The sequence below is a fragment of the Opisthocomus hoazin genome, chromosome Z, assembly GCF_030867145.1.
Source record: "Opisthocomus hoazin isolate bOpiHoa1 chromosome Z, bOpiHoa1.hap1, whole genome shotgun sequence".
NCBI lineage: Eukaryota > Metazoa > Chordata > Aves > Opisthocomiformes > Opisthocomidae > Opisthocomus > Opisthocomus hoazin.
The window spans coordinates 10741977-10769105 of NC_134454.1; the positions used below are offsets into that span (position 1 = coordinate 10741977).

Sequence of the window (27129 nt, forward strand, 5' to 3'; positions counted from 1 at the left end):
CAGCCAATGTCTTACAAATTATGTTTAAAGCACTTAAACCAAAATTTGAACTGATTCTAAAATATGCTTTAATTCACAGGGCAAGTATTTTGCTGAAAAAGCTGCCAATTCCCATAAATGGTGGTTCAGAATTTATCAGTGAAAACATATTTAAATCACTGGGAAACTTGTAAAAAGGAAATAAAGCTGCTTACCCAGAGTTTAACACCATATAGTATTATTTGTACAGGATTTAACACAAATTGCATCACTCATATGGCAAAGATTTACTGAACCAATTTTTCAGACTTTGACTCTTTAGTAAGCCTTGTAATAGGTGGTTAAAAGTAATAAACAGGTGAGCTATTCTTGAAGTGTTTTGTAACTGCAAGAGAGGAGGTAATAAGCATGTAGCTCCAATACTACAATACATTGCTAAATACTGGGTACAGTAACAATACAGTTTGGCTTTGATAACTTTTCAGTCAATATCAAGGGTTGTGTCAGTTAAAAAATAAAAAGAAAGTAGACTAGATTATACAGCTTGCAAACATCCTCACACAATATGTATTTGCTCCTTCCTAACACTGAGGGTTAAGAACTGTCTTTACTATCAGCAGCTTTTCAGCCTAACAAGATGAATCAGAGGAAGACAAGATTTACAGCAATACATGAAAAAAACATACTATTACTGAAACTAAAAGCTATGCCAAGTCATCCCAGTTGCAGACATTTCTTCTGCCCACCCTTCTCCACCCCAAGGCTCTGTATTCAGGACTGAGCTATGGACTACTTCCATTAATTCCTCCCAGAATCCACACAATTAATGATCCCATTCACTGATTTATGTAGCACATTAGAGTCTTTTTCAACATGAAGACCACAAGTGTGATGCTACATATAAGTTTAACAGAAAACTTCATCAAGCTTTTCTACCAGTGTTTAGCTTGCCAGAAGTAGCACATCATGAATGCCATACTGGAAAATTTTAGACTTACCATTAGCTACATATGTAATCTTGCATAGGATGTTGTCCCTGCTTATTTCCTTGTTCCCCTCTGGTGGGCTTACTAATGTCTGACAAATCATAGCAATATTTATTTTGGCACGGACACAGCGATTGTTCAGCTGCCAAAAAAATGAAACATTTGTAAGCCTCAAACCAGATTTGTTTCAGCATACTTGACTGCTAATACTTCAATTTACTATGAAGTCTAAGACACTCCACAAGCTGGCTTTCAGAGTTTGCATTCTAGCACTACATGGATGTAACATGAATGTGAGTGAAATGAAAGGTATATGATGAACAGGGAAAGGGTTAAACTGAAATGACTGAATCTCCAGTTTCTGCTTGCTTAATACATATTACAAGTCAATTGTTTCAATTATTGTGACAAATAGGTAAAGGAACATTTAAATAATAATGTATCAGCATTTACAAATATCAGTTAGCAACTTTTCTTACAGCAATTAGCACAGAAATACTCCAAAGAAAACAATCACAGCTACTATCTAACAGAACCAACGTAGAACTGTGTAAGATGGAGGTTTAACAGACTCCACATCTACAATTACACAAGCCTACTCCTGTATCTGACATCACTGAAGAGTTATCGATTTGATTCCACACAAAATAACCTCAATTCTTTAAGATGTTTTCACATCTCCAGAAATTTTGCTTCCATTCTGCTGCAATGCCTTAGATATGCCAACTGTTGAAATAAGGCAAGGAAGCTTTTGGCTCAGAATGCCTTCATCAGGTCATTGTATCACCTGGTTTAAATAAACTGTATTTTTGCACAAACCCCCCACCTCCCTCACACTAGTTTTGCACATGCATTACCATGTAACAGGAAAAAGTGTTATCTTAAAAGCAGAACTTGATAGAAAGAAAACTATACTTACAGGAGCACTGTCATGTTCCACAGAGAAATTGCACACAATCCATGTTTCAGGATCATTTTCACTGAATGCTGGTATCTTTTTGATGGCAGACAAATACAGCACATCCCTTTGAGAAGCTGGCCATACCCTCTGCAGAGAAACACCTAAATATAAACTTTTCCAGTTTTGCAAATTAAGTACTTACTATCCTTAGATAAAAGGAAAAAACAAGCAAAACAAACCAGGTCAGTCATGTTAAGTAGAAGTTTCTTCAAGTTACTAATTTCGTTTTCAAAACTGAAATACAACATAGCTGTTGCACAGATGCGTATCAGGTTATACGGCTACAGTTCATTTTAAAAGATCTAAGGGAAAAGCTGAAGTACTTTGAAATGCAGAAAGCCAAGCTGCAATGACTTTTTCGGTAGATGAACAGGAAGAGGCAATTCCCCTCCAGTTCCCTCAACCCGAGGTTTGCATTTTAGTTAATACTTGTAAGCTACAAACTGAACTAGTGGTTAAATATAAATACATGCATCTACAGTTTCTTATGTCTCCAGAGAAAGAAAGCAAGGGAGAGAAATATTTATAACAAGTATTATTTCAACAAGATACTACTTCACTAAGACAGATATGGTAAATTGATACTATGTAAAAGAAAGTTTCAGAAGCAAAATGACTATAAAATAAGAAAATATACAAAAGCCATTTTCCTGACACTCGATAGGGAAAAAAGGTCTACCTTTTACCACAATGCTATACAGTTTATACAACTGTCTTACTCAAAACCACAAGTCCTCTGTTACAGAAGTTTTAAGGTAACCACATTACTCGCAAAATTGTCAAAGAAAAATATTTGGTTTAATATTTGAGTGTGCTAATACCTGGAATCATGCAAAATTAAAGATGAATCTGTACACTTCATTCTGATCTTTTTGAACCTTTAAGTTACAGTTGTTGGGTTCTAATTCAAATGAGTATTTTACTAAGTTTATGCCAGAACTGGTTGGGGAGGAAGAAAACATACAAAAGTTACAAGAACAAATGTCGTATGAGCAATTATACCACCTCACAATGCAAGTGTGTATGTCAACAATATCTTGCATTATTGCAACAAAACATACAATACAGTGGTATGGATTTCTTCCTTGTAGTCAGTGTTGATTTATTGTTTCTCTTGGCTTTAGGTGACTCTTGCCTTGCTGGCAGTGATACATCTAGAGATTTAAAACAGTCCTCATTTCTTATTACAAGCCCTGTCAGACATATGCACAACCAATTCTGCTACCAAGCCAAGTTTGATAAATTGACTTAAGTTGAAGTTTAATAGAGAGCCTGTTCTGAAATGTTGTTCTGAACAGTATTTTAAGTTGTTAAGTTGCTAAAGTATTCAGAATAACAGCTTAACACATAAGCCCCAGACTGTCTCAGTAAGGTACGCATACAGCTGAAGTGTTACCTTATGTGTCTGGTAAATGATGATTGCATTATCAGCTAAATTTTCCACAACATGGAAATTTTCAATTGTTGCTGAAAGAGGAAGGCAGAAGAAAAATCCATCAGTAAACAAGCATAGATAAGAGGTCAATGTTATAAGCAATATCGTTGCTGATAAACATGCAAAGCTTAAGAACCAATTCCTTACTTTCCCAGTCATTACGAACATCAACATTCCAGAAGTAGTGGCAAACTTCATGCCCTGTTACCCCTTTAACGGCATGAGTTGCTTTCAAAGGATCTAAAACTATTCCATTCTCTTCCACCTCTCTTCTGTATACCTATAGCCAAATACAAAAACAAGAAACATACAACAGAAATTGTCAAAACTGTTCATGTTTTAATTGTTTAAAATTTCATCAGGTTTTTTTAAAAGCAAAACACCCACTTACCTAGAAAACTAACACATAATTCGTCGTGTCAGTGTTCTCTGGTAACTACCAACGCAGACATTCTTACATGCTTTTAAGAATCTCTACTCCAAAAATGATTTAGCTACCTTATTTATCACTACACACAAGGATCCATATAAGCACAGCAGAACAGCCAACAGTAACCTGCTACTCTAACATTTTTGTATGTCAAATTTACACATCATTTTGATACCAAGTTTTAAGTAGGAGAGAACGAGAAAGGAATTAGCAAAGACAAAGCTATTGCAAGAGTCACATAAGATTTTGTATGAATAAATATATCAGAAGCCACAGCTCTTTTGTACTCCAGTCCCAACTAAAACGATGCTGTTCTCAGAGAGAGGTTTTAACAGCGTAACTTGCTGAGTGATAGTATTACCAGAGAATCATAGAATCTTTTAGGTTTGAAAAGACCCTTAAGATCAAGTACAAACATAAACCTGACACTGCCAAATCCACCAAAATATCTGCCTCTACAGCATATCTTATATCAATTAAACAAAACCCCAGATGTTTACCTTCATTTCTCCTTCTTCTACCACTAGCTGCCAGTTCGCATCTCCTCCTACATCTTGCAAGGAATACGTCATATGGTTTTGTACCATCTCTTCCACCTTTGAGGAAAAAGAATACACAATTTTAACTCATTTCTTTCATCTTCCTGGGCAGAGACTGCATAGTATTGGAAGCCACAAGCCAATACTTCATATCCTGTGCAGGAGCTGAATTTCGAGAACAGAGTTTTCTTTTACAGGTTGAGAATGAGCAGATAGTTCTGGCCTTCAGAAAACAAAAGGCAAAATCTTGCTTCAACTTCCAACTTCATTCTTTATGGGTACTTCCTTACCTTCCTTTACACCTCCAAACTGCCAAACCTCATTATGTCTACCTAAGACAGTTTTATTTCAGTGTACAGGAGCTTACTTCAGCTCTCTCTAAATAAGTAAGATCTTCACTGAAGAGCATTTTAGAAGCCGAACAAAGGCGGGAGGGATAGGGAGGAAGACAGACAAGCTCTGAAACAGTAAATGTGTATCAAAAGTCATATTGGGAGAGCAGTGAAGGAAACAATCATGAGCAAAGCATGCCTATTCTGTTTCATTGGCATCTTTGCACAGTTGCCAGCTAGGAAAAAAAGAACAGAAATGCTTACATTCAGAAAAATTACAACAGAGACTCTACTATTACAAAATACTAATTTAAAAAATGTTTAGCTAGACAGCTGTGGGCTTTTCTTGAAGACCAAATATTTGATACGTTTTTATCAGGCTAGGTGAATACCTCGGGTTTTTATTCCACGTAATGTGCATGAAAATGGGTGCTGGGACAGGAAATGGATTTTTATTTTAAATCTAGGATCTGAATCTTTCTTTGGTTCCCCATCCCTTTCCAAATCCCACTCTCCACTAAAGAAAAACAGAAGCAAAAATATAAGGTATCCATTGCTGCATGTTTACAAGTACTGGAAACACTTTAATAACTTTTCTCCACCCAAAAAGCAGGTGACTACTAAAACTTCTCACAGCAAATAAGTCTATGTGATTGACATTATTTTCCTGAATTACTAGAAATACATTTTTTTTTCAAAAGGAGAAGCACTACAAGCAAAGGTTAGTTAATTGACCAACACAAAAATTAGTTTTAAAAGTGCATATTCACAAAATAGTCTGAACCCATAAGTGGTTTTGCACAACTTATAAAAATATGAAGCCTAGTGTGAACATAAAATAACACATAACCATATATTTTAGTAAGTAGTACAACAAGTAGAAAGCAAAATTAAAAAATACTTAATCTTTTTCTGATATGATAAAGAATTAAAAGATGTTATTTACTTTTAATTTAAACCAATAATTTTGTTTGTACTCCATAGGCAATACACTTAAGGAAGAAAAAAGGTTATTGAATCAAGTCAAAATCCTCAAAGTACAACATCAAAATAAAATCCACTGAATGGAAATTCTAGTTTACCTCATTTTAACTATAGACCTCTCTACAGAAGGAAAAGTTATCAGTCCAAATTTTGGGGGGTTTCTTTGGGATTGTTTTTGGTTTTGAGTTCTAATGAACTAAAAACACCCACAAGATCTGTGCTTCTGCTTTTAGACAGGCCGTCTTTTTCTGCCAGTTACTAGCAGTTTCCTACAAAAGATTCCTCTATTTTTTTTCCAGTGAAACAATGACAGTACAATCCAAACCAGGTAAGAATGTGGGCTACTCAAGTATGCAACTTACTAGCTGTAGGTCACACTTTTTTCAGAAAGCAATCCTCACAATGTTCCCAACAGTTACCTGCAACACCTTCAGGTCCCTATATCTCTCCTCCCCTAGCTCCTAATCTATTAAGGAGAAAGCCAGCTTTTGCATGTTTGTTTTGCCTTTTGCTGCTTTTTGCTTTACACTAAATGCAGAGGGATGAGGGGAACAGCAAGGAAGGAAGAGAAGGAGGCATCCACAGGAGTGCAATCTAAACAGTTTCCTTCTGCTTTACCAACAAATTGCAGTACCTACAACTGCCTTGTGCACACTACCTGTCCATCTACGCACTGGTCGTTGTCTGTCAGCCTGCACCTATTTCAGAGGCACAGAGTCAAGATTCACAGCTTCTCTCCCACTGGGGAGGCCACACTACTACCTCTGGGTTCCTGGCAGGCTACAGGAACGGTCTGCAAAAATACCTGTAACCTGTACGCCATGCAGCTTTGGTCTGAACTTTAAGTGAGTGGTTCTTCACTCTAAAGGCCCTCAGAACAGCTCAATCTATTTTAATATCTCATAGTCCTTTAAAAGAAAGTGATCTGCAAAACATCTACAGCATTTTAAGTCCACAACCTCCCACTCAACTGGCAGAGACAAATCAATGCCTTTCTAGAGGCACACTGAAGAACCAGCTCCCATCAGAACGTATGTTTATACTTCTCAACCTTAAAAACAAGGCTCCAAGTTTCTACTTGACCTTTTACTGATATCAAATTTCCTCTGTGTGAATGAAGTCTAGAAACAAGTCACATTTATTCAGAATGAAGATACTAGCTTGCATTTCCAAAAGCCAAATCCTCAGCCTAGGGACAAAGGCCAATTTTATATCAATAAGGTCCATAGCAGGTTGCCACTAAAAGAAGGTGTGCTGCTTTGCTCTTCATCGTCTCAGTTGTCTTTCACCGGCTTGTTCAGTAGCAATGAAGCTCCAAGCAGGTGGACTGACTTGTTATTCTGAGAAACATTTGTTCTAGGCAAAATATTTGGGGGCATGGGGGTGTGTGTGGGGAGAGTAGTTTCCTCTATGTTAAGATGATCATCCTTTTCGCACTGAGTCCATTAACTTGAAACTGCATTTAGAGGCACTCGGTAGTAATTTTTGCACAGTGTAATCTCTGCAGCAGCTGAAAAGGGCAACTTGACTCCAGTCCATTTGACCCTGATCCTGAACTTCAATTTGCATTATTGTGACAAGGGCCTGGTCCACCTCAGGTTTGTGTTTAAATGGTTAGTTTTCAGCCACACTAATGCTCTGATGCTCAGGTTCATATTATGAATGAACAAGTGTTATCACAGACATGAAAGAGGTGAAACTGAGGAGACCCTCATATTTTAGCATCTATGAGTTCCCTTTATATTGACCTACCGATGTACCCATAGCCTGACAGATAACGAGTTCTTACCTTTGGAATCAAACTTGCTTTTTATTACTTGATTTCCCCCATCCTCCCAAACGAAAAGAAACTTGAAAAACTATCTTGACCACTGGAGTATCAGTAGATGAGCCTATCAGCAGTGTGCAATATGACCTGCATATTTTTTCCCTAGCATAAGTTCAAAATTCAGAAATTTACTGACTACAAAAGGTCAAAGCAAGTGTTGGGATTTCAGTCCAATAAGCAAGTCCTTAAGTGCTAGGGTCCTGCTCAAAGCTGGTAGCAAGGTCTGCAGATGGTACAGTTCCAGGCTCCATTAATCAAAAGAAAATCCATTCCTTGTATTCGAAAAAGCAGTTTGTTTGCAGCATTAGTGAGCAGTTTCAAAAAAACTCGAAAACAACAGATCCCAGAAGGAAGCTCACAATCACATATGGACCACAACAGAAGGAAATTAATGGCATGAATGCCATGTTTGAACAACTTTTTTTGAGGCTAAAGTGCAAACACATGAACTCACCCACCTAATTCTACTCTAAACTACGATCTTCAGAGCAAGCACCTACAGTAATTTTGTACATTACTGGAATATGTCACTGAGTACACTGACATATTCAGGATGCCAGACTTCTTTTTGAAGGATAAGTGAATATATTGAAACTCTTCAGTAAAAATTCTCACACCCACAATCCTTTTTGTCAACATACTTTATGACCTTTCAGTAATAAAACTAGTTGTAGAGGTAAAAAGTGGTAATAGTGAACATTAACATTTAGTATCTTAATGTCATTACAAACAGATGTTAAAGATAAAAATAAAACCTTTGATTTAAAAGCAAGAAAAACTATCCAACTTGAAGCAAAGACCATCTCCAGCCCACACAAAACAGCTGTTATTCTACTTTCATTGTAATCACAAATACAAAATTTTCAAATTGTAGGCATTTTTATTAAAGCTACTGAATTAAATCCAACAGTTTCATGAGATTTGGGCCTCTGCACAAGTGATATGCACGCAAGCTGGATGTAAAAAGACAAGCATTTAGTACAGGAATAGAGAACTCCTTTGTTTGTCTCAACATACTAGTTTAAAGCAAGCAGTGATTTCTGTAACAAAAAACCCAGGTTCTAGAGAAGAGGATGAAATACAGCAAAGATATGCAACCCCCACTCTATACATTAATACAGTACCTGGGCGCTGAATCTGTGAACATCATCAGAGGCACTGACTAGATCAATGGAAGACATGGAGGAAGAGCGACTATAGGGCTACCAGAGACAGACAAAGAAAAAACCAAGTAATCAGAACAAAGGCACAACAGAGCCTTCAGTACCAACTTGCAAGCACAAGATAATGAAGAAAAGGAAAACAAAAGCACCATAAGCAGCAAGCACAGCCGTGAATGCTGATTTCATGCACCTATTATCTATTATTCTCCCAATGTAGCCCTGAGAGAAGCACAGTGTTTCCAGTAACACTAAAATAAAAGTCAATGTATCCTGATACAAGGGACTGGATTTTTTATAAAAACAAATAATTGAATTTTGGTGAAGGTATCTTAAAAACACTGAGGTTAGCAAGTTGAGATTTTTCTTTTACTATCTAATCAACAAGCTTGATACAAGTCAAGAATACTCTAAAAAGATACTCACAATCAGTATTTTTTGAGACAAGACAGAAAAGTCTTCTCCAATTCCAGCTACTTCATTTGAAAATGAGTAAACCCTTGAAAGTTACTAGAAACACCTGACAAAAAAAACTCACCTACCCATACAATATATCATATAGAAATATCATAGGTCAGCTCATTATTCAGTGGAGATCATGAGAAATATCTTACCTTTTGGACAAATCGATGAGTCCCCACAGCAGAATATGCATCTCCAGAAGGTAAGGATGTTGGCCAATGTAATCTAACCTTTTCACTTTGGGACTGCAGCAAAATAGGTTTAATTATTAGTAGTCAGCTGCTACTGGGTAGACTATGAAACAGAGTGAGTCATCCTCAATCTACTTAGTGGCTACAACAACTAATGCTGTTCATGACAGGCATGAAGCTGTCATCCTGCTGGAGATCTCTCTCATTAAGGGAATGGGCCTGAAGACTGAATTAATCTATACTGTAAGATGTATTTCTGAGTGAAGGAAAACAGATCAGCAGGACTGCAACAGTCACCCAAAACTTTTACTCTCCATTAAGAGACCCCAACATAGGTAAGCTTTGCTGGGTACTGTATGTCCACTAGAAAGTCTCTCAGTTCTTAACCACGTCACTGTACTCATAAGCCTAAACACTTAAGACAAAGGACACACCACTTTGTTATTCCCTCTCACTTTACATATTGCTGTAACTTCTCATATTCTATACATTTCCTCATATGCATCTTACCCATTTTTGATCCTTGTCACTGAAGCATATTCAAGAAATGAGTTAGAGAAGTAGCCAGAGCCTACAGAATTTTTAAATAAAAACAAACACCAACGGAACTATGTCTTTCCTATTTTCACATACTGAATCAAAAAAGCTTCAGAGCAATAATTAGGTTTTGAGAAATAGCTGCAGTGTTTGATACTATTTGCACAGGGCATCAGTTACAAAGTCAAGTTTTATACAGGACACATACAGGAGTTAGAAACTAGAGACATTCCATTAGCTTAACACTTCTACTGTCCACTTCAGCGTAAGCTGTGAAGTCACTTCCTCAAAATTAGTGTTAAGCAACAATATTAAACTGTAAAAATATTAAGTTAATTCCCGTTATCAGTGTCAGAATAAATTATCTAGAGCTTCTGGAGATGCACCCCAGGACTGAGTTTAAGTCATCGAAGTCTCCCATGAAGTGCCCATCATTAAGACATTTTTCAAGTATCAATACCTGTTCTTCCATTTTATCCTGTCTATCGAGAGCAGCTTCAACAGCATCAAAGAATTCTTCTTCATTAATCAGACTATTAGGACCCTCCTAGAGCACAAGAAACAAAACTAGTTCAAAATTTTGGAGACCTGAGAGTTCCACTTCAGCTTAATATTAGAAATACATATTTATATATCATGCATAGAACTGATGGAAGCAAATTTCTTCTATAGACCTCAAATATTTTCACCAGTATTCTTAGATTACAAACCCTACTTGTTAAAGGAAGTTACTCCCTCTAACTACAATTTAGAGATGTATAAAGAATTAAAAAAACCAGGAAACTGAGTAACAGTGTCAATACGCTCTGACATTGTATTTAGGTTTGAATTAACATATATCTTCTCTTAAAGGTGTTTACAGTGTGTCAGTAAAGTACACATATTAACATAACTGTGTCATTAGACTCCTGAGTAACTCCACTGCCTTAGGGTAGATTTCAGGTATGTGCTCAAACATAACAAGAGAAGACAAAATTCTGGGGATTTCTACTGAAAATTCTTGGAAACTCTACAGCAGGTAGAGTTGAGTCAACTATTAAAAACTCAAGTCTACTAAGTAAAATGGTAGTTTCAGAAATTAAGTTTACTGGTTTTATTGTATTGTAAAACAAGCTGGTCCAGCAAATTTCAAAAAACTACTTCACAATGGGGATACCTGGGAGAGGCAGCTAGGTTCATAACCATGTAGACAAAATCCAGCTTCCTATCCATCTTTTTCTTTTACGGTGTATGGCCTCAGTCACAACAGAGAACCTAAGCTCAAGTATCTTTTAAATATCTCAACATACTACGACTATTTCTCATGCTACGATTTCAAAGTAGAAACGTGTTTGATTAATGTACACGAAAGGGTAAAGTTCTTAAAATTATGCAGACTGCATTACAGATGTGTTAGCTTACATGATTCTTCAGAAGGTGGTCTAAGCATCTTAGAATTGGCCTAAATACCTCACTGAGGAAGCTGCTGAAATAATGCAATTTAACAGATGAAAGGTACCCAAAAGTCACTGAATTTGTCAACACAATTTCAAGCGGAAGTGATAAGTTAAAAATCAATTCAAGTTAAAGTTCCGATTCTAGATCTGCCTTTACAGTCGGGGTTTTCATATTTACTTTACACATCCATACAGCTGAACCATTAAAAAGGGAAATTACAGAACTACTGCATATAAGCAGTACCAAATGTACAAGAAAAATAATTTAAAAAATCAGCAGAAATATCTGTAAGCAAAATGCTTTAACCCAAATCAGACCATGGAAGCCTGAGGTGAAAACAGACGTCCGTTCTCAAAAAGTTAAGGACTGAGATTCTTCATACAGTTTCAGTTCCCAAGGTGGAAAAACAGAATTGGCATGAACACACTTGCACAAGCCAAACACCTTGATCTACACACCCCTTTACCGTCTTTTAGAAACAGAAGTGGTAGCGTTTTTAAGAATTTCAAAAGCAGAATTTGTACCTCATAGTCTGGCCCTCCAAAGTGGGACTTTTTCTTCAGTTCCGTCACAGCATTTTTGTACGCTTCTTCAACTCTTCTCCTTTTCTCGGTCTCCTGTAAAATTACATGATCATTTGATGCAGTGAGAATGAATTGACTAACAGTAGTCAACATGACAATAAATGGAATGACCAATGTATTTTTTTTCCCCGAGGTAACAAACACAGATCTGCTGATTTTCTGAATTTATTTGCATGCATGCACTGTATGTGCCCATATACATGTATAGATAATACAAGGCTTGGGGAGCTAGCTACCTTGAGGACACCTTCTTCAAGTCATGTGGAATAAACTAAACCAACAAGCAAAAACTGGCATTTAGTTTAATCATAGCTACTCATGGTTCATTGAGTGTCAGACTTTGTAGCTGACTGACAGTTTATATAAATCTCCTTGACACAGATGCTTGGGCAGTGATAACAAAGGGTAAAAAGTAAGTCTGGTACAAAGCTAACTTGTTTAATGTTGCGAGATACTAATGAGCCACAGCACGTAAGTCTGTAGCTATGATTAGTTGGCATAGGATCAATGTGAATTATTTTGTGAACTCCATGCAGAGACCAACCACTCAGCATCATTCTCCCATAATAGGTGTGTGACCATAGTAGAGCCACTGATGTCTGTATCATGTATTTTGAATAAAAAAAGCAGTAACACCAGAATCAGATTAAGCCTAGTATTTCCTCTGCGAATTCTATACATGGCCAGATATTCTCAGTGAAAAAGGTATAAACACTTTTGAAATTCTCACAGAAGTCAGCTTTAATACACAAGATGTTTCTGTGCCCCCTTTCAGAATCACTTCAGGTGGAAGAAAGTTAAGTATCAGGAGAAAGAAAGTTAAGTCTTATGGGTGACAACTGGACACCGCACACAACTTCTTGCATGTATGAGTACAATTATTCAGCAACCCAATTTGAGCTTTAAATATTAAGTGGCAAATCCTTAAGCAATACTGAAAGGCTGAGTTTACCAACTGGGAATATGGTGGTAACATTCACTTTGGAACACTTTTTCCAGTTTCTAGAGAAAAGCTTGAAAAGTAAAGCAACAGTTTTGATGTAAAACAAAACAGTAGTTTTCCACAGGAAAATTCTTAGGAAAGAAAGCAGCACTCAGATTAAGACAATACTGTCTTTATATGTGAACATAGGCTTTTCCCTTCTGAAACTATCACAAAGGCAGTAACTGCTAGCACTTAACGTGTTAACTGGAGAGTTCTGAAGACACATAAAGTACGACTTGAGTAGAAGTCACTGAGAAAACATGGAAGTTTTACCAGAACACTCGCAATGAAAAAACAAAAACACACAAGCCACAACTCCTGTTCACCCAAATCCCCCCACTTTCTGTGCTCCAATCTGTAAATTAATGAAAATTCACATGTGTCAAAAGACAACCCTCCACATCCGCCAGCTTCTTTTGGCAACAACATTAAGCAAGGCAGAAACTGGGAAACTAAGTGACTGCATAGCAGAAAAATTACTGGTGTATTAAAACTCTAAAATTTAATCAGATATTTAAATTACAACTGTCAAAGGTGAACAAAATAAGCTACGTAAACTTGTGAATCTTAGGGCAAAAGTTAATGTTCAGAAAGTAAATTTTCTCATTAATAACAATCAGTAAGACCAAAGGAAACAGAAAAATGTTGCTGTAGTCAAGACAAAAAAAGCATAATCACAAGTATTTTATTGCAAATAAAACAATGGATGAAACACTAGAGATTAAATCCTTTCCTTGTTTATCCATTTTAAGAAAAGTCTATTTTAAAATACATTCAAGAGGCTCATACTGAAAAATAAACTGCACTGGAAAAATAAAAATTCAAGCTCAAGACCTTAACAGCTAAGAGCAAAAGGTTGAAAACAAAGCTGTAACTAAAATTACCTTTCAATAACATTACATGCTTTTGTACTGATTTTATTCTGGCTATGTGACTGGTTTGGTAACTGAAAGAAAACTAAACGTAGAATTCTAAAATGACAATCATTAGATGCATTATTTTAGCAGTCTCCTTAAAAATTAAAAGATGTTTTTATATAATTTCTTGTTTTTGAAAGTTTAGAGATAGTTGCCAACCTTCAGAATGTAACTTAAAACCATTTTAAAAGGGGGGGAGGGTTATGAAGACACTCACTTCATAACACTGCAGTCATCTAGTGAAACTGTATTCACCTTCACAAATTCTACTGAACTTTAATATGAGAAATTTTTTAGCACTGCTGTAATTTTGAAACATACTTCAAGTTTGGAAGACATGTATCTGTCTTGCATCTTTAGGCTAAGCTAGCCCTCTGTAAGATGGAGGCTTATAATTTTATGAGGTAGCAGGACTCTTACTGATCACCTTTGTGCATTGCTGTTAAGTGAGAAGCAGTTCTGAAGCTAGCGGAGTGAGGAGGGTCGAGGGGAAAGGAGAGTGAGCTGGATTACAGCAGCACTTACACTACTTGTAAAACACTCATTGATTTTGGCCACTGACAGAGATCTTATTCTTCCTGTGACAAACCTGCAGAGCACAGAGCCAGCAGTGTGAATCTGCTGACACACATGAAGGACAAACTTGATGCTGCCCCTTTAAAGTCTGCTAGATGGTCTTCTGCAGGCACTGGACAGACTTCAGAGAACTCTAAAACCCTCCCAGATAGAACACAAACACCTGCCCAATTACATGTAATTTTCCTTTCCTTAGAGAAGGTATTCTGAACTACTTCACCTCAAAATATTTACTTCCTTTTCAGAGCAGTTTACACATCTATCCAGGAAAACCAGAAGTACAAAGATTTAACACCATTCTCCTCCCACACGTATTTATCAGATAACAGAGCAATGTTTTTTGCTCAGGCCCATAGTTATAAAGACACTCTTACAAAGCTATGATTAACCTCTATACCAACAAGATAAAATTAAAACAAAAGCAGCTCTACTACTGAAGTGGAACAGTGTCAGCAGAGGTCTGAATAGTCAACTGCTGTCTTCATGGGTGTAAGTAGGTGTCTATTGGGGACTGCAGGGGTGGCCTCTGTGGGAGGAGGCCAGGGGCTGCCCTGTGTCAGCACAGGTGGTTCTGGCCAGCTCCAAAACAGACCCACTACAGGACACATACAGCTACAGGACACACACCCAACACATGCATGGCACCTCTCTGAAAATGTATTTATGGGTGAGAAACACCCCAGGGAGAGAGGAAGGGTGAACAGAAAGTAAGAAACAGAGGAGATGCCAAAGCCACAAGAGGAGAAGCAACTTAAGGACAGAGAATGTATCCACATTGCCCATGGAGGAACATTTCCTGAAGGAGCAGTGTCCCACGGAGGACCCACACTGCACCAGATTTTTGCCAGAGGACTGTCGCCCGTGGAGAGGGCCTCTGCTGGAACAGGGAAAAAGTGTGAGGACGAAGGAGTGGCAGAGATGAAGTGCTCTGGACTGACTGCAACCCCTCCATCCCTTACCCTGCATTGGTTGGGGCTCACAAGCAGCAGGTAGAGGGGCCTGCAGTGGAGGAGCAAAGTTGAGCTTGGGAAATGGAGGAACAAAGCTGGTTTAGTGTTTGTCTTGTTTCCCATTAACTGCCTCTATTTTAAAGCAGCAACAAATTCATTTTCCCCAAGTCAGGACAGTTCTGTCATGACAAGAAACAGTAAGCAATCCTCTGGACTTTCTGTTGACCAGTGTACGTTCTCTGTCTATTTTTTCCCCTAATCCTGCTGGATGGATGGTGAGCAGCTGGTTGGGCATTTGGGTGTTAGCCAAGGCTAGCCCACCACAATTCTGTATTATTTAATTCAATAAAAATATCCTCTTCCAAAAGACTAGCAATTAGAGGAATACAAATAGAGTAATTATTTTATATTAGAATTCATGTACTTCAGAGAGTTACATAAACCTCAGAAAGTTTCACTGACAAATGTGACTTTACAAGAAGTTTCAAGTCTACCAAAGCAGAGCAACTAAAAACCTCCTCGGTATAGAAGCTTTTGCTATTTTAATTTCTGGGAAAACAAGTCCAAAAAAGCTTGTGACCCCCTTTAAAATGTGTTTATTCATACTGCATGAGGTATCAGTCACATGAGACTCAAAGTGAAATTTAGGTTTGAATTTGTTAATCACTTGCAGCTAAAAACAAGTGCTTTAAAGTTAGTCCACAGAAAAAGAAAAAAGTGACAAAACTACTCTAAATGAATTAAAACCCTATACTAACATAATATTCTTTATTAACATATACTAACCTAGGGACAAGAAAAATTAACTTCATACACACTCTAAACAAAGTCAGATCAGTAAGTGTGAACTGTGTTTGCTCAGCCCAGACAAGAGAAGGCTTTTGTGGCAGGACCTAATAGCGGCCTTCCAATACCTTCAAGAAAATCATAAAGAAACTGAGCCAGACTTTTCACAGCAGTCCATAGTAGACAGATGAAAAACAACAGGCAGATATTGGAATAAGAGTTACTTCAACTGGATATAAGGAAAAACTTTCTCATTATATCAACAGCTGAGCAGCAGAACAGGCTGCCCAGAAAAGCTGTGCAGTCTCAAACCTTGGAGACTTGAAACCAGACTCGATAAAGCCCTGAGCAACCCAGTCTGATCTCAAACTGTCCTTCCTTTAAGCAAGAGGTTAGAGAGAGAAAGACCTCTTGAGGTATCTAGTCCAGCCTGAATTACCTATGATCCTATGAACAAGCTTCAAGTCTTGGACCTACTGTAATTTCTGCAGCTACTTAGACAAAACAGTAACAAATTGTCAACAGGAGTTGCAATACAGTTAGACACGGCCAGGCCTTTGATGTATGGACAAAGATGACCCAGGAGATGGGGACAAGGATTTAAGCATGGATGTATTTTGTCTGAATACATTCGTTCTTAGAATTGTGTACCACTAACACACATGCAGTAAGATCTGAAGTATGATATGCACTACATGGAAACACATTAAATGAAAAACAAGAGACAACAACAGCTAGAGGACTGCACAGCACACCAGCCAGTGATGGCAGAATTCTGGAAATCAAAGCCTGACATACAACATAGCCATGCCTCCAGCACATCTCATGAGAGAAGACATTGCTCCTTTTGAGTTGCTGTAGTGAGTAGGCTTAGCATGAACTATCACTACCACTAGAATAACGGATATTCTAACACCACACATCTAAAAAACATTACAGTTAGTAAAAAACATGGATTAATCTCTTCAATCTCCAAACGGAAAGTGAAATAATTGTATCTTAAAGAAACACTGAAAGTTAGAACTGGTTGTTCTCCTCAGTATTGTAGCCATGTCTTATCATAATTAAAACATTTCAGAGATTTGCACATCATTTCGCAAGCATGTACAATTAGGTCTCCTTTAGAAGGCTGCAAGCAATACACTTACTCCTATGGAATATTCTCAAGTTCTCTAGAGATATAAAAAATACAGGACTACTATCTGAACAAGGGCTGGGAAAAGAAAGACTACAATGAATAATGTTACTATATTACCAGTCAGGATGAGGCTTTAACATTTTATAGGAGTAGTAATGAAAGCACCTCAAATTAATAAATGCTGTACAAAAAAAATAAAAGCAATACCTGAAATAAAAAAGTTAACAGCTCATTTTAGCTTGAAACTGAAATTTAAAGAAACATACTTTTTTTTTTCCAACAAAAGAAAAATAATCTTACCTTATCTAGCCTTTTTTGCCAGCTTTCTTCACGTTTTACCATAAGTTCAATACAATGAGAGAGTGTAGCAAGGATTCCAGCAGTCGTTGCCTTGAAAGTTATAGCTTCTCCTTTAAAGTCTATGCCATTAATTCCTTTGGGTGTCACATGCGGAAACACTAAAAAAAAAAAGAATCCTTCGCTGATAGCTGCCTTTGATTCAAACATGCATTTTACATGTATGCTTTATATTAAAACTGTTTGAGGAAAACAGACTGGGTAGAAAGTTAATTAAAAAAATCAAAAGTACTAATAATTTTCAGCTAGCCACACAATAAGGAAAGAGATTCCAAAGAAGGAACACATCCCTTCAGCTTCATCTTGCTATACTGTATTTCAAGTCTGCTTGTAATGCTGTATTACTCTGCACTCCGCAAATCATGTGGGTGGAGGGAGTGGTAATACTTCGTAACAATAGCAGTTTGACAGCTTGAAGTGGGGCCTAATTAACACGGAGCAACCTTAACACATATCTGATACAGCACTAAGAAAGGAGCAATTTCAAAATGCAGTCTAGCCCAAAATGTAACACTCAAGGTTGCTTTAAGCAGGTAATTCTAGATTTTAAAAACCTCAAAGTAAAAAGGTATAAGAGAACAGTATCAAATGTGTTGAATTATCCAAATTATCCATACAGTGGATTTTGCAGTTCCAGCTACTTCATGCTGTCAACCAGGCCATCTGTTGCTAAGGCTATTTAAAAAGTCATTTAAAATGTGTGACAAAAAAAGTACCTATCATATGTCAAACTTGTATGCAGGTTGACACAATAACAAATCAAACACTACACATTAATGTCGGAAAATATTAGACAGCAGAAGTAACACTCATGCTGAAGCTGACTGAGCCCAGCGAGTTACAGTAACTCCTGCTACGCCAGGGGGCAAGCTACTGACTTTATCACCTAGCTGGATATCGCTTTTTTCCCCTGTCAGTCTGTCAACATGCCACTGTTACAGTTTAAAAAGTACAAAAATATTTGTGTAAGTTTGTTCAATATCTGCCTGCAAGGGCAAAGCAGCACTTTGAAGCACTTTAGCTCTTGCAGGAAGAGAAATGCAATTGCTGTTCTCTAATGGTAGAGCACAGCATCTACACTTCCGGAACAGAAAGCAATCGTCACACACTCTTAAGCAATGGTTTAAGTCTCTAGAGGGTTTTATACACCCCCCCTTTCAGAAGGAATCAAACTATTTTTCAAACAGATGATTACAGACTACATACTACTTCAAATACCTTAAGAAGCATACATGCTATGGTAGAATACAGATTACTTTTTGTCATGTTAATCAAGAATACTGCCTAAAAGGTAAAGATGATGGAGGCTGGAGAAAAAATGGAAAGTAAGTGAAAGAAAAATCTGTTTCAGAAACAATAATGAGCAGAGCAGCTCTCCCTCCCCCTAACAGCTGCAGAGAGAACACGGAGGAGGCTGAGACTGAAAGTGGTATAAGCTGGCAAGGATGCGACGCAGTGGATTCACTGAGAATAATGAAAATTACACAACAAGCGCTTCACTCCTAACACAACTGAAAAACACAGTTTATATTAATAATTTGTCCTGTTGGTGTAGAGTGTGCTCATGTGCTGGCCTATCAGCACAGCTACAATGCTCATAGATATGATTTTTCTCTCAGTTATGCAACATGCTAGACATGCTAAAGAAACTACCACTTGCTGCAACACTAAGATCCTTTCAGAAATCTCTATGGTAAATTGTAAGGGAGATGCAGCAACACAGCCTCATTTCCTGGAAAAAAGCCAGCTTTTGTTCCTGGAAATCTTCAGGTCTCAGCTACAGCTCATTAATACTTCTGTACAGTTTCAGTCATCATGTATGACAGAATCACAGAATGTCAGGGGTTGGAAGGGACCTCTGTGGGTCATCTAGTGGCTAGTCTGTTATAGGAGGAGAACGGGAAGAAACAGGCAGAAGCTGGTGGGTCGGGATAAGGGCAGTTTAACAGAACAGCAAACAGAGGGAACAGCAACAACAACGATACAGGTAAGGAGAATACATAAAACACCACAGAACAGAGAGCATTTCCCACCGCCCCCTGCCGCCACGCTCCCCAGCCACTAGAGAGTTCCCTTCCCGCCACCACACTCCCCCCCAATCAGAACCCGCCGTGACAGCACATGGTACGGAGTGCCCTGCTCTGATTGGCCGCGTGGGGTCAGCCACCCGGCTGTGCCCCTTCCTGGAGTCCGGTGAAAATTAACCCTGTCCTGGCCGAACCCAGGACAGGCTCTAAGTAGCAGCAACACACACAGGGCCTGCAGTTTTCAAGTAAGCATCCATAGTTCCTTTCAGCCATTATAACTCCAGGCAAAACTGAACCTGTCGCAGAAAGATGCGAAACCTTTTTCTTTAGAGAGGGTCACTCAAGATACCGTTTACAATGGATGGGAGTATTTTGATTTATTCCTCATCACAGGACACATTTGTCTTCTGGGAACATGTCAGAAGATGGCCTCAAGCTCTGCCTCCGTAACAGCTGAGCTTCAGCACATTAGAAGTTTTTGTCAGAAGATTTTCTGTTTGGAGAGCCCAAAAAATCATCTTATTCCTTTTTTAAGCCTTTTTTTTCACATCAGCCACAGACTGAGTGTTTCAAAATGAAAACTGGCATCATGAGATCTACATGGTTCAAGGTAAAGGCTGATAGGAAAGTGTTCTTCCATTGCAACTGCTCTTCTAGATTGGTGACCAAACTGCATGCAGCCAACTGAAAAAAGCAGCAGGATGATTCTTCTCCTACTTGAAATTTCAACATCTTCTAAGTGGTTCCTTTTTAATTATCCTGTCTTTTAAGCATTTTGCTTTCTATTGCCTGTCATAAAAAGGATTCTTCATAACATGCTTTAGCCTTCAATAGCTCTTCTCTCCTACACCTCTGTGTCAGGAAAGGTCAGCTTTCCCTTCTTGTTCCTAAGATTCTAACATTTTTCCAGACATCCCAAACATCATGTGTTTGGTCAAATCTATTTTCCAGCAAAACAGAAAATTATTTTTAAGACAACAAGTAGAAAGTAGTTCCTTTATATTTTCCATTTCATGCAACCTTAACATCTTATGCCACTAAACTAATTTTAAGTGAAAAAGGAATGTTCAGGTGCGTGACCCATTTATTGATACTTACTGTTAATCTCTGGTGGATAGCAGTAGAATCAATATGATTAGTTAATGCCTAAGAACACCATTATTTCAGCAATATGTTGATGAATATTCATTCTCCATTCAAAGCACAAAAATCCAGCACAAATCCCACTGTATTTTACATCAAATTTCTCTCCTCCTGCCTCTGTACTGGAACTATAAAGATGGAAATGGTACAAAAATACCTTCCGTCCTCAAAGAGGTTCCTTAGGTAGGTTTCACCCGCTCTTCCTAGTCTTACATAGTTGAAACCCTAATATGCTTATTTTCCTGAGTGGATAGATGGTAACACATCCTGATCAAGATTCTCTATTTGTAGAATATAAGATCCCAATGGGTAATCAGCCAGACTGTCCCTTGATGTTTTATACAAATGATCAGTTTCAGCTACCAGAGTATTTAACTGGAAAATGACCAGTATATTTAAATACTTTCGTAGTACTCTTTCTAGCTCTCCACTCAAAGATCCTAGAGATAAGAGAAAAGAAAAAGCCTCCCTATCCAAAATGTCTTCTTCAGAGTAGTACACAAATCTCTATAGCCGTGTTAAGGCGCAGGAGGGAACAAATTTCAAAACATCATGTGAATATGGTCCCTTAGGTGAGTCATAAAAGTAATGGTTTGAGCATTAGATTGGGGCACTAGTGGTTTGAACAGTAGGCTCAAACACTCATTCCTACCATAGTAGGCTAAGTAAGGGGTTGAACCCAAGCTTCTCACTTCCTGGAGCACTGAGTGCAGAAAAACCCTAAAATACACAGGTAATCACTGCTCAGGTACAGTTAAAAAGATCATTCAGTCCTTCCAGGACTGGATGGATACTTCAAGAAGGGAATCTGAAATTTGAAAAATCAAAGAATCTGAACTGCTCTGAGGCTATGCTTTAGAAAAGGGTGAAGCTGAAATCTTTCAGTATCAGTCTGAGTAGTTTTCTGACCAATACATGGGCATGGCTGTCTCAGCCTGACCTATTTACTTAACCCACTGCATCACTTATGACTTCTGATTCCACTTTAGGGCAGAGACTATAATTTTTCATTTCCAATCAAGCTTTGCAGTACTCAGCTACTAAATATGTAATGGATTTAGCCCTTAGACATCAAACTGAGGCACAGAAAAACTGAAATGGAAATAAAGCTTTTTACAGAAATAATTGATGGAAAGTAAATTTAAAGGAATCAGGAATCATAACAACTGGAATTAGAAGTTCAGTAAAAAGCAAGAGGTTGCAGAAATTATTTTCTGTAGTGAGCTACAGTGAGTTTACATACAGGTACCCATACTACACAGCAATTTCTTAGCATCTAAGTTCCCAAAGACTCGATACAGAGCTTTTGACAAAAGAAATAAGGGTATCACTTCAAATTCCTGTTAAACAGCTGATGACAATAAATCAAGTCACTTATTTTGCATTTAAATATTTTAAGATGACCAGATGTACTAAAAATATAGACTTTCCTAATGACACTCCCCATATCACATGTGTATATATAGAAGATACACCAGAAGAACACAGGTAAGAAATGTTCTAAAGGTAAACTAAGCTGCAACTCCTACATGATCCTACAAAAATTGTTTGACAAAGACATCTTTCAAAATGAGTCATGCAATAAAAATAAGTTCTCACTTAATGTTTTGTAAAGAAGGCTTTTTAAGTTTTCTGAAATTTGTTTTGACTTAACAGTCCTCAAAAAAGCATACACTTTTGTATACACAACAAGGTTAGTGGAACTGTGCACTTGCTTACCTGTGAGCACTGCAAGCTTGCCTACCTTTGGTGATACGAGGTAAGAAAGATTTATTCAAAACTTCAGAGTTATACATTACTTAATCTCTGAAATCACCATTACAATTAATCCTCAGCAAAGCAAGGATTTTATATACCCGAAAACAATCTACTCCTATGATGAATTCTGGAAGTATGCTGAAAGGTCCTTCCATTTGCTTCCTTTTTTCCTTGTTAACAGTTCTGGCTATACTTTAGAAAGCGCAGTTATACAGAAAACAAAGACGTAACACATGGGGACAACAGTCAATTAAAAGGAAAAGAGAAGACACAGAAAACACTTATTTTGCCCACATATTTTCCAGGTTCTTGATGAAAGTGTTTACATTTTTAAAAACACTTTTGGTGAGTACTTTGGGAGATTCCAACAGATTTGAAACTGGAGATAGTGCAACTTCAAAGTTTTGTGAATCAAAGTCTAAGAAATACCTTTGGACTAACTGAATTGCCAGCATCTAGAGAATGTAAACACTATAATATGTCAGTCAGCAAACAAGAGAGTCTAAGAAGAATGCAAATAGATTTAAACGCATACAAAAATTCTGCCAGGCCAGAAATGTCAGATTTCTAGAACACCAAGACTTGCATGAGTTTTCCACATTTACTGCATCGATGCAGTGCGTAAACTAACTGGAACATTAAAAAATGAAAATCAGAATTCCATTCATCATAACAATTGAAGATACAGGAAAAAAGTGCTAAAATAATGATGAGTGAGAATCAGTAACATTGCTGACTTAACCATTATGTAACCAGCAGAACTTGGAAAAGCAACACCGGGACATACCTAACTGGAAAAACATTGTGCTCCACACTCCAAAAACAGATACCACTTGCAAGAAAAATTGCAGTTACCTGTTACAAATCTCAGCTCCCAGTACGTGAGTGATGCAGCTGTTTCAATAGAACTTTGTCATGAAAATGGGTGTGGACACAGAATAGGAAACTCTATATTACAGAATCAGAGAATCACAGAATGGTAGGGGTTGGAAGGGACCTCTGTGGGTCATCTAGTCCAACCCCCCTGCCGAAGTAGGGTCACCTACAGCAGGCTGCACAGGACCTTATCCAGGTGGGTCTTGAATATGTCCAGAGAAGGAGACTCCACAGCCTCCCTGGGCAGCCTGTTCCAGTGCTCCGTCACCCTCAGAGGGAAGAAGTTCTTCCTCATGTTCAGATGGAACTTTCTGTGCTTCAGTTTGTGCCCATTGGCCCTTGTCCGGTCGCTGGGCACCACTGAAAAGACTTTGGCTCCATCCTCCTGACACCCACTCTTGAGATGTTTGTAAGCATATTAGGTCCCCTCGCAGCCTTCTCTTCTTCAGGCTGAACAAGCCCAGCTCCCTCAGCCCCTCCTCATAGGAGAGATGCTCCAGTCCCCTCACCATCCTTGTAGCCCTCCGCTGGACACTCTCCAGTAGCTCCTCATCTTTCTTGAACTGGGGAGTCCAGAACTGGACACAGGACTCCAGATGGGGCCTCACTAGGGCAGTGTAGAGGGGAAGGAGAACCTCCCTCGACCTGCTGGCCACACTCCTCTTGATGCATCCCAGGATCCCATTGTCCTTCTTGGCAGCCAGGGCACACTGCTGGCTCATGGTTAACCTGTCGTCCACCAGGACACCGAGGTCCCTCTCCACAGAGCTGCTCTCCAGCAGGTCCGCCCCAAGCCTGTACTGATGCATGGGGTTGTTCCTCCTCAGGTGCAGGACCCTGCATTTGCCCTTGTTGAACCTCATCAGGTTCCTCTCTGCCCAACTTTCCAACCTGTCCAGGTCACGCTGAATGGCAGCACAGCCTGCTGGTGTATCCACCACTCCTCCCAGTTTGGTGTCATCAGCAAACCTGCTGAGGGTACATTCTAACTCTTCATCCAGGTCATTGATGAAGCAGTTGAACAAGACTGGGCCCAGTACTGACCCCTGGGGGACACCAATAGTTACCAGCCTCCAACTAGACTCAGCGCCACTGATGACAGCCCTCTGAGTTTGGCCATTCAGTCAGTTCTCAATCCACCTCACTGACCACTCATCCAGCCCACACTTCCTGAGCATTGTTATTATAAAACTGAAATATATGTAGTTTAAAGGTTTTTGTAAAAAGAGCTCTTATAGGAAGTTTCTGTATCTGTTTAAATTGACAAATGTGTGCAGCATCCTCTATTAACTTGTCAATCTATTTTTAAAAATGTCAACCTGTACTTCCTCTCACAAGTACCTAAATATTAATGGTGGCCAGCATCATACTATAAATAAACCAGAACAACCACTAGAGGAAGGGCAGCTGACCAGCTAACCTTATCTTTAAGAAGTAGGGTAAGTTTATTATTATTAGTGGTTGATTACTTGAAAGAAGCATCTCACTCTTTCTTCAGATCATGTGTAAGAAAACAAGAAGCTTCACAGGGGAAACCGTCAGTTGACCTCTTTCACACATAGTGTTCTTGTTCTTTTCGTAAACTGGAATTAACACACAGATTCATGCAATGCTTTGGGTTGGAAGGGACCTTTAGAGGTCATCTAGCGCAGTCCCTCTGCAGTTAGCAGGGATATCTTCAGCTAGACAGGGTTGCTCAGAGCCCTGTCCAACCTGATCTTGAAAGCTTCTATGGATGGGGCCCCCGCTACAGAATCACAGAATAGTAGGGGTTGGAAGGGACCTCTGTGGGTCATCTAGTCCAACCCCACTGCCGAAGCAGGGTCACCTACAGCAGGCTGCACAGGACCTTGTCCAGGCGGGTCTTGAATATCTCCAGAGAAGGAGACTCCACAACCTCCCTGGGCAGCCTGTTCCAGTGCTCCGTCACCCTCAGAGGGAAGAAGTTCTTCCTCGTGTTCAGACGGAACTTCCTCTGCTTCAGTTTGTGCCCGGTGCCCCTTGTCCTGTTGCTGGGCACCACTGAAAAGAGTCTGGCCCCGTTCCTCCCAACACCCACCCTTCAGATATTTGTAGGCATACTGACAAGGTTGCATTAATATTTGTGTGAATTAACAATAACTCGGAGAATCACGAAAAGCAGCTAATGAGCAACAGCATGAGTAAGAACTTCTTCTCGCATATATTTAAATAACTATTCTTGCCATTGTCTGCTTAGAAAAGAGCATAAATACCCATCTCGTATCAGGCTTATCATCATAACATCCATATGATTTTTCAGTGAAATAGCTGGGATACACTTACATTTTTCCTTACTGCTGTTACTGTTTGGTAAAAAATCCCCATCAGAACGCACTGTAGGAAAACCATCTTCGTCATCTTCTACCACTAAATTTGAGAGAGAGTGTGTTACGGGAGTAAGAAAGCTTTCTTCATTCTAGGGTGCAAGCAAGAATTAAAAGCATCTTCATAGCTAAGCAGCATTTAAGATTTTTTTCCTATAACAGTCATGAACACCCCCCCCCACGGCCCCCAGTATTTTCGGGGGATTTTGTTTGTTTTTTTGTTTTGTTTGTTTTAACCCAAGACCACTATCATCATTACTGTCAGAAACCATCAGAAGACTAACATTTGCTCAGTGCTGGCATTACAACTAGATAAGCAGGGAACCCAGATTCAGGAACTATCTACTCTTCTACACTAGAAAGTTCACAAAGAAGTAGAACTGTGTTTATCCACTGTTTTCTTACTACCAGAAGTTTCAGGCTGCCCGAACAAACCCAGGGATATAAATGCCACAAAAGAGTGTAAGGATACAACAACAAGCTGGGCTCTGAGAAGAGCAATTTAGAGATATACAGACATCCACGCCTGAGTCTACTAGGGCCTCAAAAGTGCACTCAGTTCTCTAGTTCCAGCCAATACACCTTAGGAGCATTCACTATGGCAGTCTCTTTGCCTTTTTTAAAGAATGTATTGTTTACACCAAAACAAATATCCTCTTGTTTTTTCAAAAGTAAAGGTAAGAGACACTGTGACAAACTAACTTGAATTTATCTTACAAGGGTTAACAATTATTGTTCTCTAACAGCAAATGCTTAGAAGAGCATTGCTTTTGTACGCTTGACAGCTACAGGTCAATATTAAGCTAAGATTTTTATGGGAATCCAACTTCTGAAGTGAAAATAGGTAGCAATGCTTATGGAAAAGTATCTGTGATTTATCTCTATAATAAAGAATAAATCTAAGATACATATTTTATTTATATGTCATCAAATGCTATAGTAACTACTTCAAAGGCTATTACTGTGTAAAAAGCTAAATTTTATGGAGATAAGCATTTTCAGTTACAGTTTTACCTTTATCCCTCTGGAGTTCGTCTTTGGAAACTGCATCTGCACAAGCATCGAAGTATTTCTGTAAAGTATCAACTTGTCTACACAAGATGTCTCTAAATGTTTCCATTTCTGCAAGCTTCTCCCGTAAGCTATGGCCCTTCTGAAAATACAAGAGAAAAAAGCCTGAAGTGCTTCTACATACTCAGCAATATAGTCCAATGCATAAATAAAAAAAACCCATTGGATTTCTGTAGCTATGAAGAACAAATAGAAGTACACAAGACATGTTAGATGTCAGCACCTATGAAATACTGTTAATGTTAGAAGGATGTAAGAAACTGTATACAAGTGTTCCTTCACTCATTTTGTCCACTGGTTTCAGTTTTTCCTCTTGACTGCATGTGCTACTTTGGAGCATTCAACAAAAGTATAT

At 38.5% G+C, this 27129-nt stretch overlaps 1 protein-coding gene across 4 annotated transcripts in view; it reads right to left on the reverse strand.

Annotated features, from left to right (window-relative positions):
• The window catches only part of CERT1 (ceramide transporter 1), an 85465-nt gene that overhangs the window by 4613 nt on the left and 53723 nt on the right, over nucleotides 1–27129 (reverse strand). For 3 of the 4 annotated variants that reach the window (XM_075410968.1, XM_075410971.1, XM_075410970.1), the window contains 12 exons: nucleotides 26718–26856; nucleotides 25663–25746; nucleotides 17498–17655; nucleotides 11786–11878; nucleotides 10285–10371; nucleotides 9249–9341; nucleotides 8599–8676; nucleotides 4292–4387; nucleotides 3509–3641; nucleotides 3323–3393; nucleotides 1885–2013; nucleotides 978–1107 (listed from right to left, as the gene is read on the reverse strand). In XM_075410968.1, the coding sequence (XP_075267083.1) occupies nucleotides 978–1107; nucleotides 1885–2013; nucleotides 3323–3393; nucleotides 3509–3641; nucleotides 4292–4387; nucleotides 8599–8676; nucleotides 9249–9341; nucleotides 10285–10371; nucleotides 11786–11878; nucleotides 17498–17655; nucleotides 25663–25746; nucleotides 26718–26856 (1291 nt within the window). The remainder of the gene's footprint in view (nucleotides 1–977; nucleotides 1108–1884; nucleotides 2014–3322; nucleotides 3394–3508; nucleotides 3642–4291; nucleotides 4388–8598; nucleotides 8677–9248; nucleotides 9342–10284; nucleotides 10372–11785; nucleotides 11879–17497; nucleotides 17656–25662; nucleotides 25747–26717; nucleotides 26857–27129) is intronic. The other variant, XM_075410969.1, reaches the window with a different exon arrangement.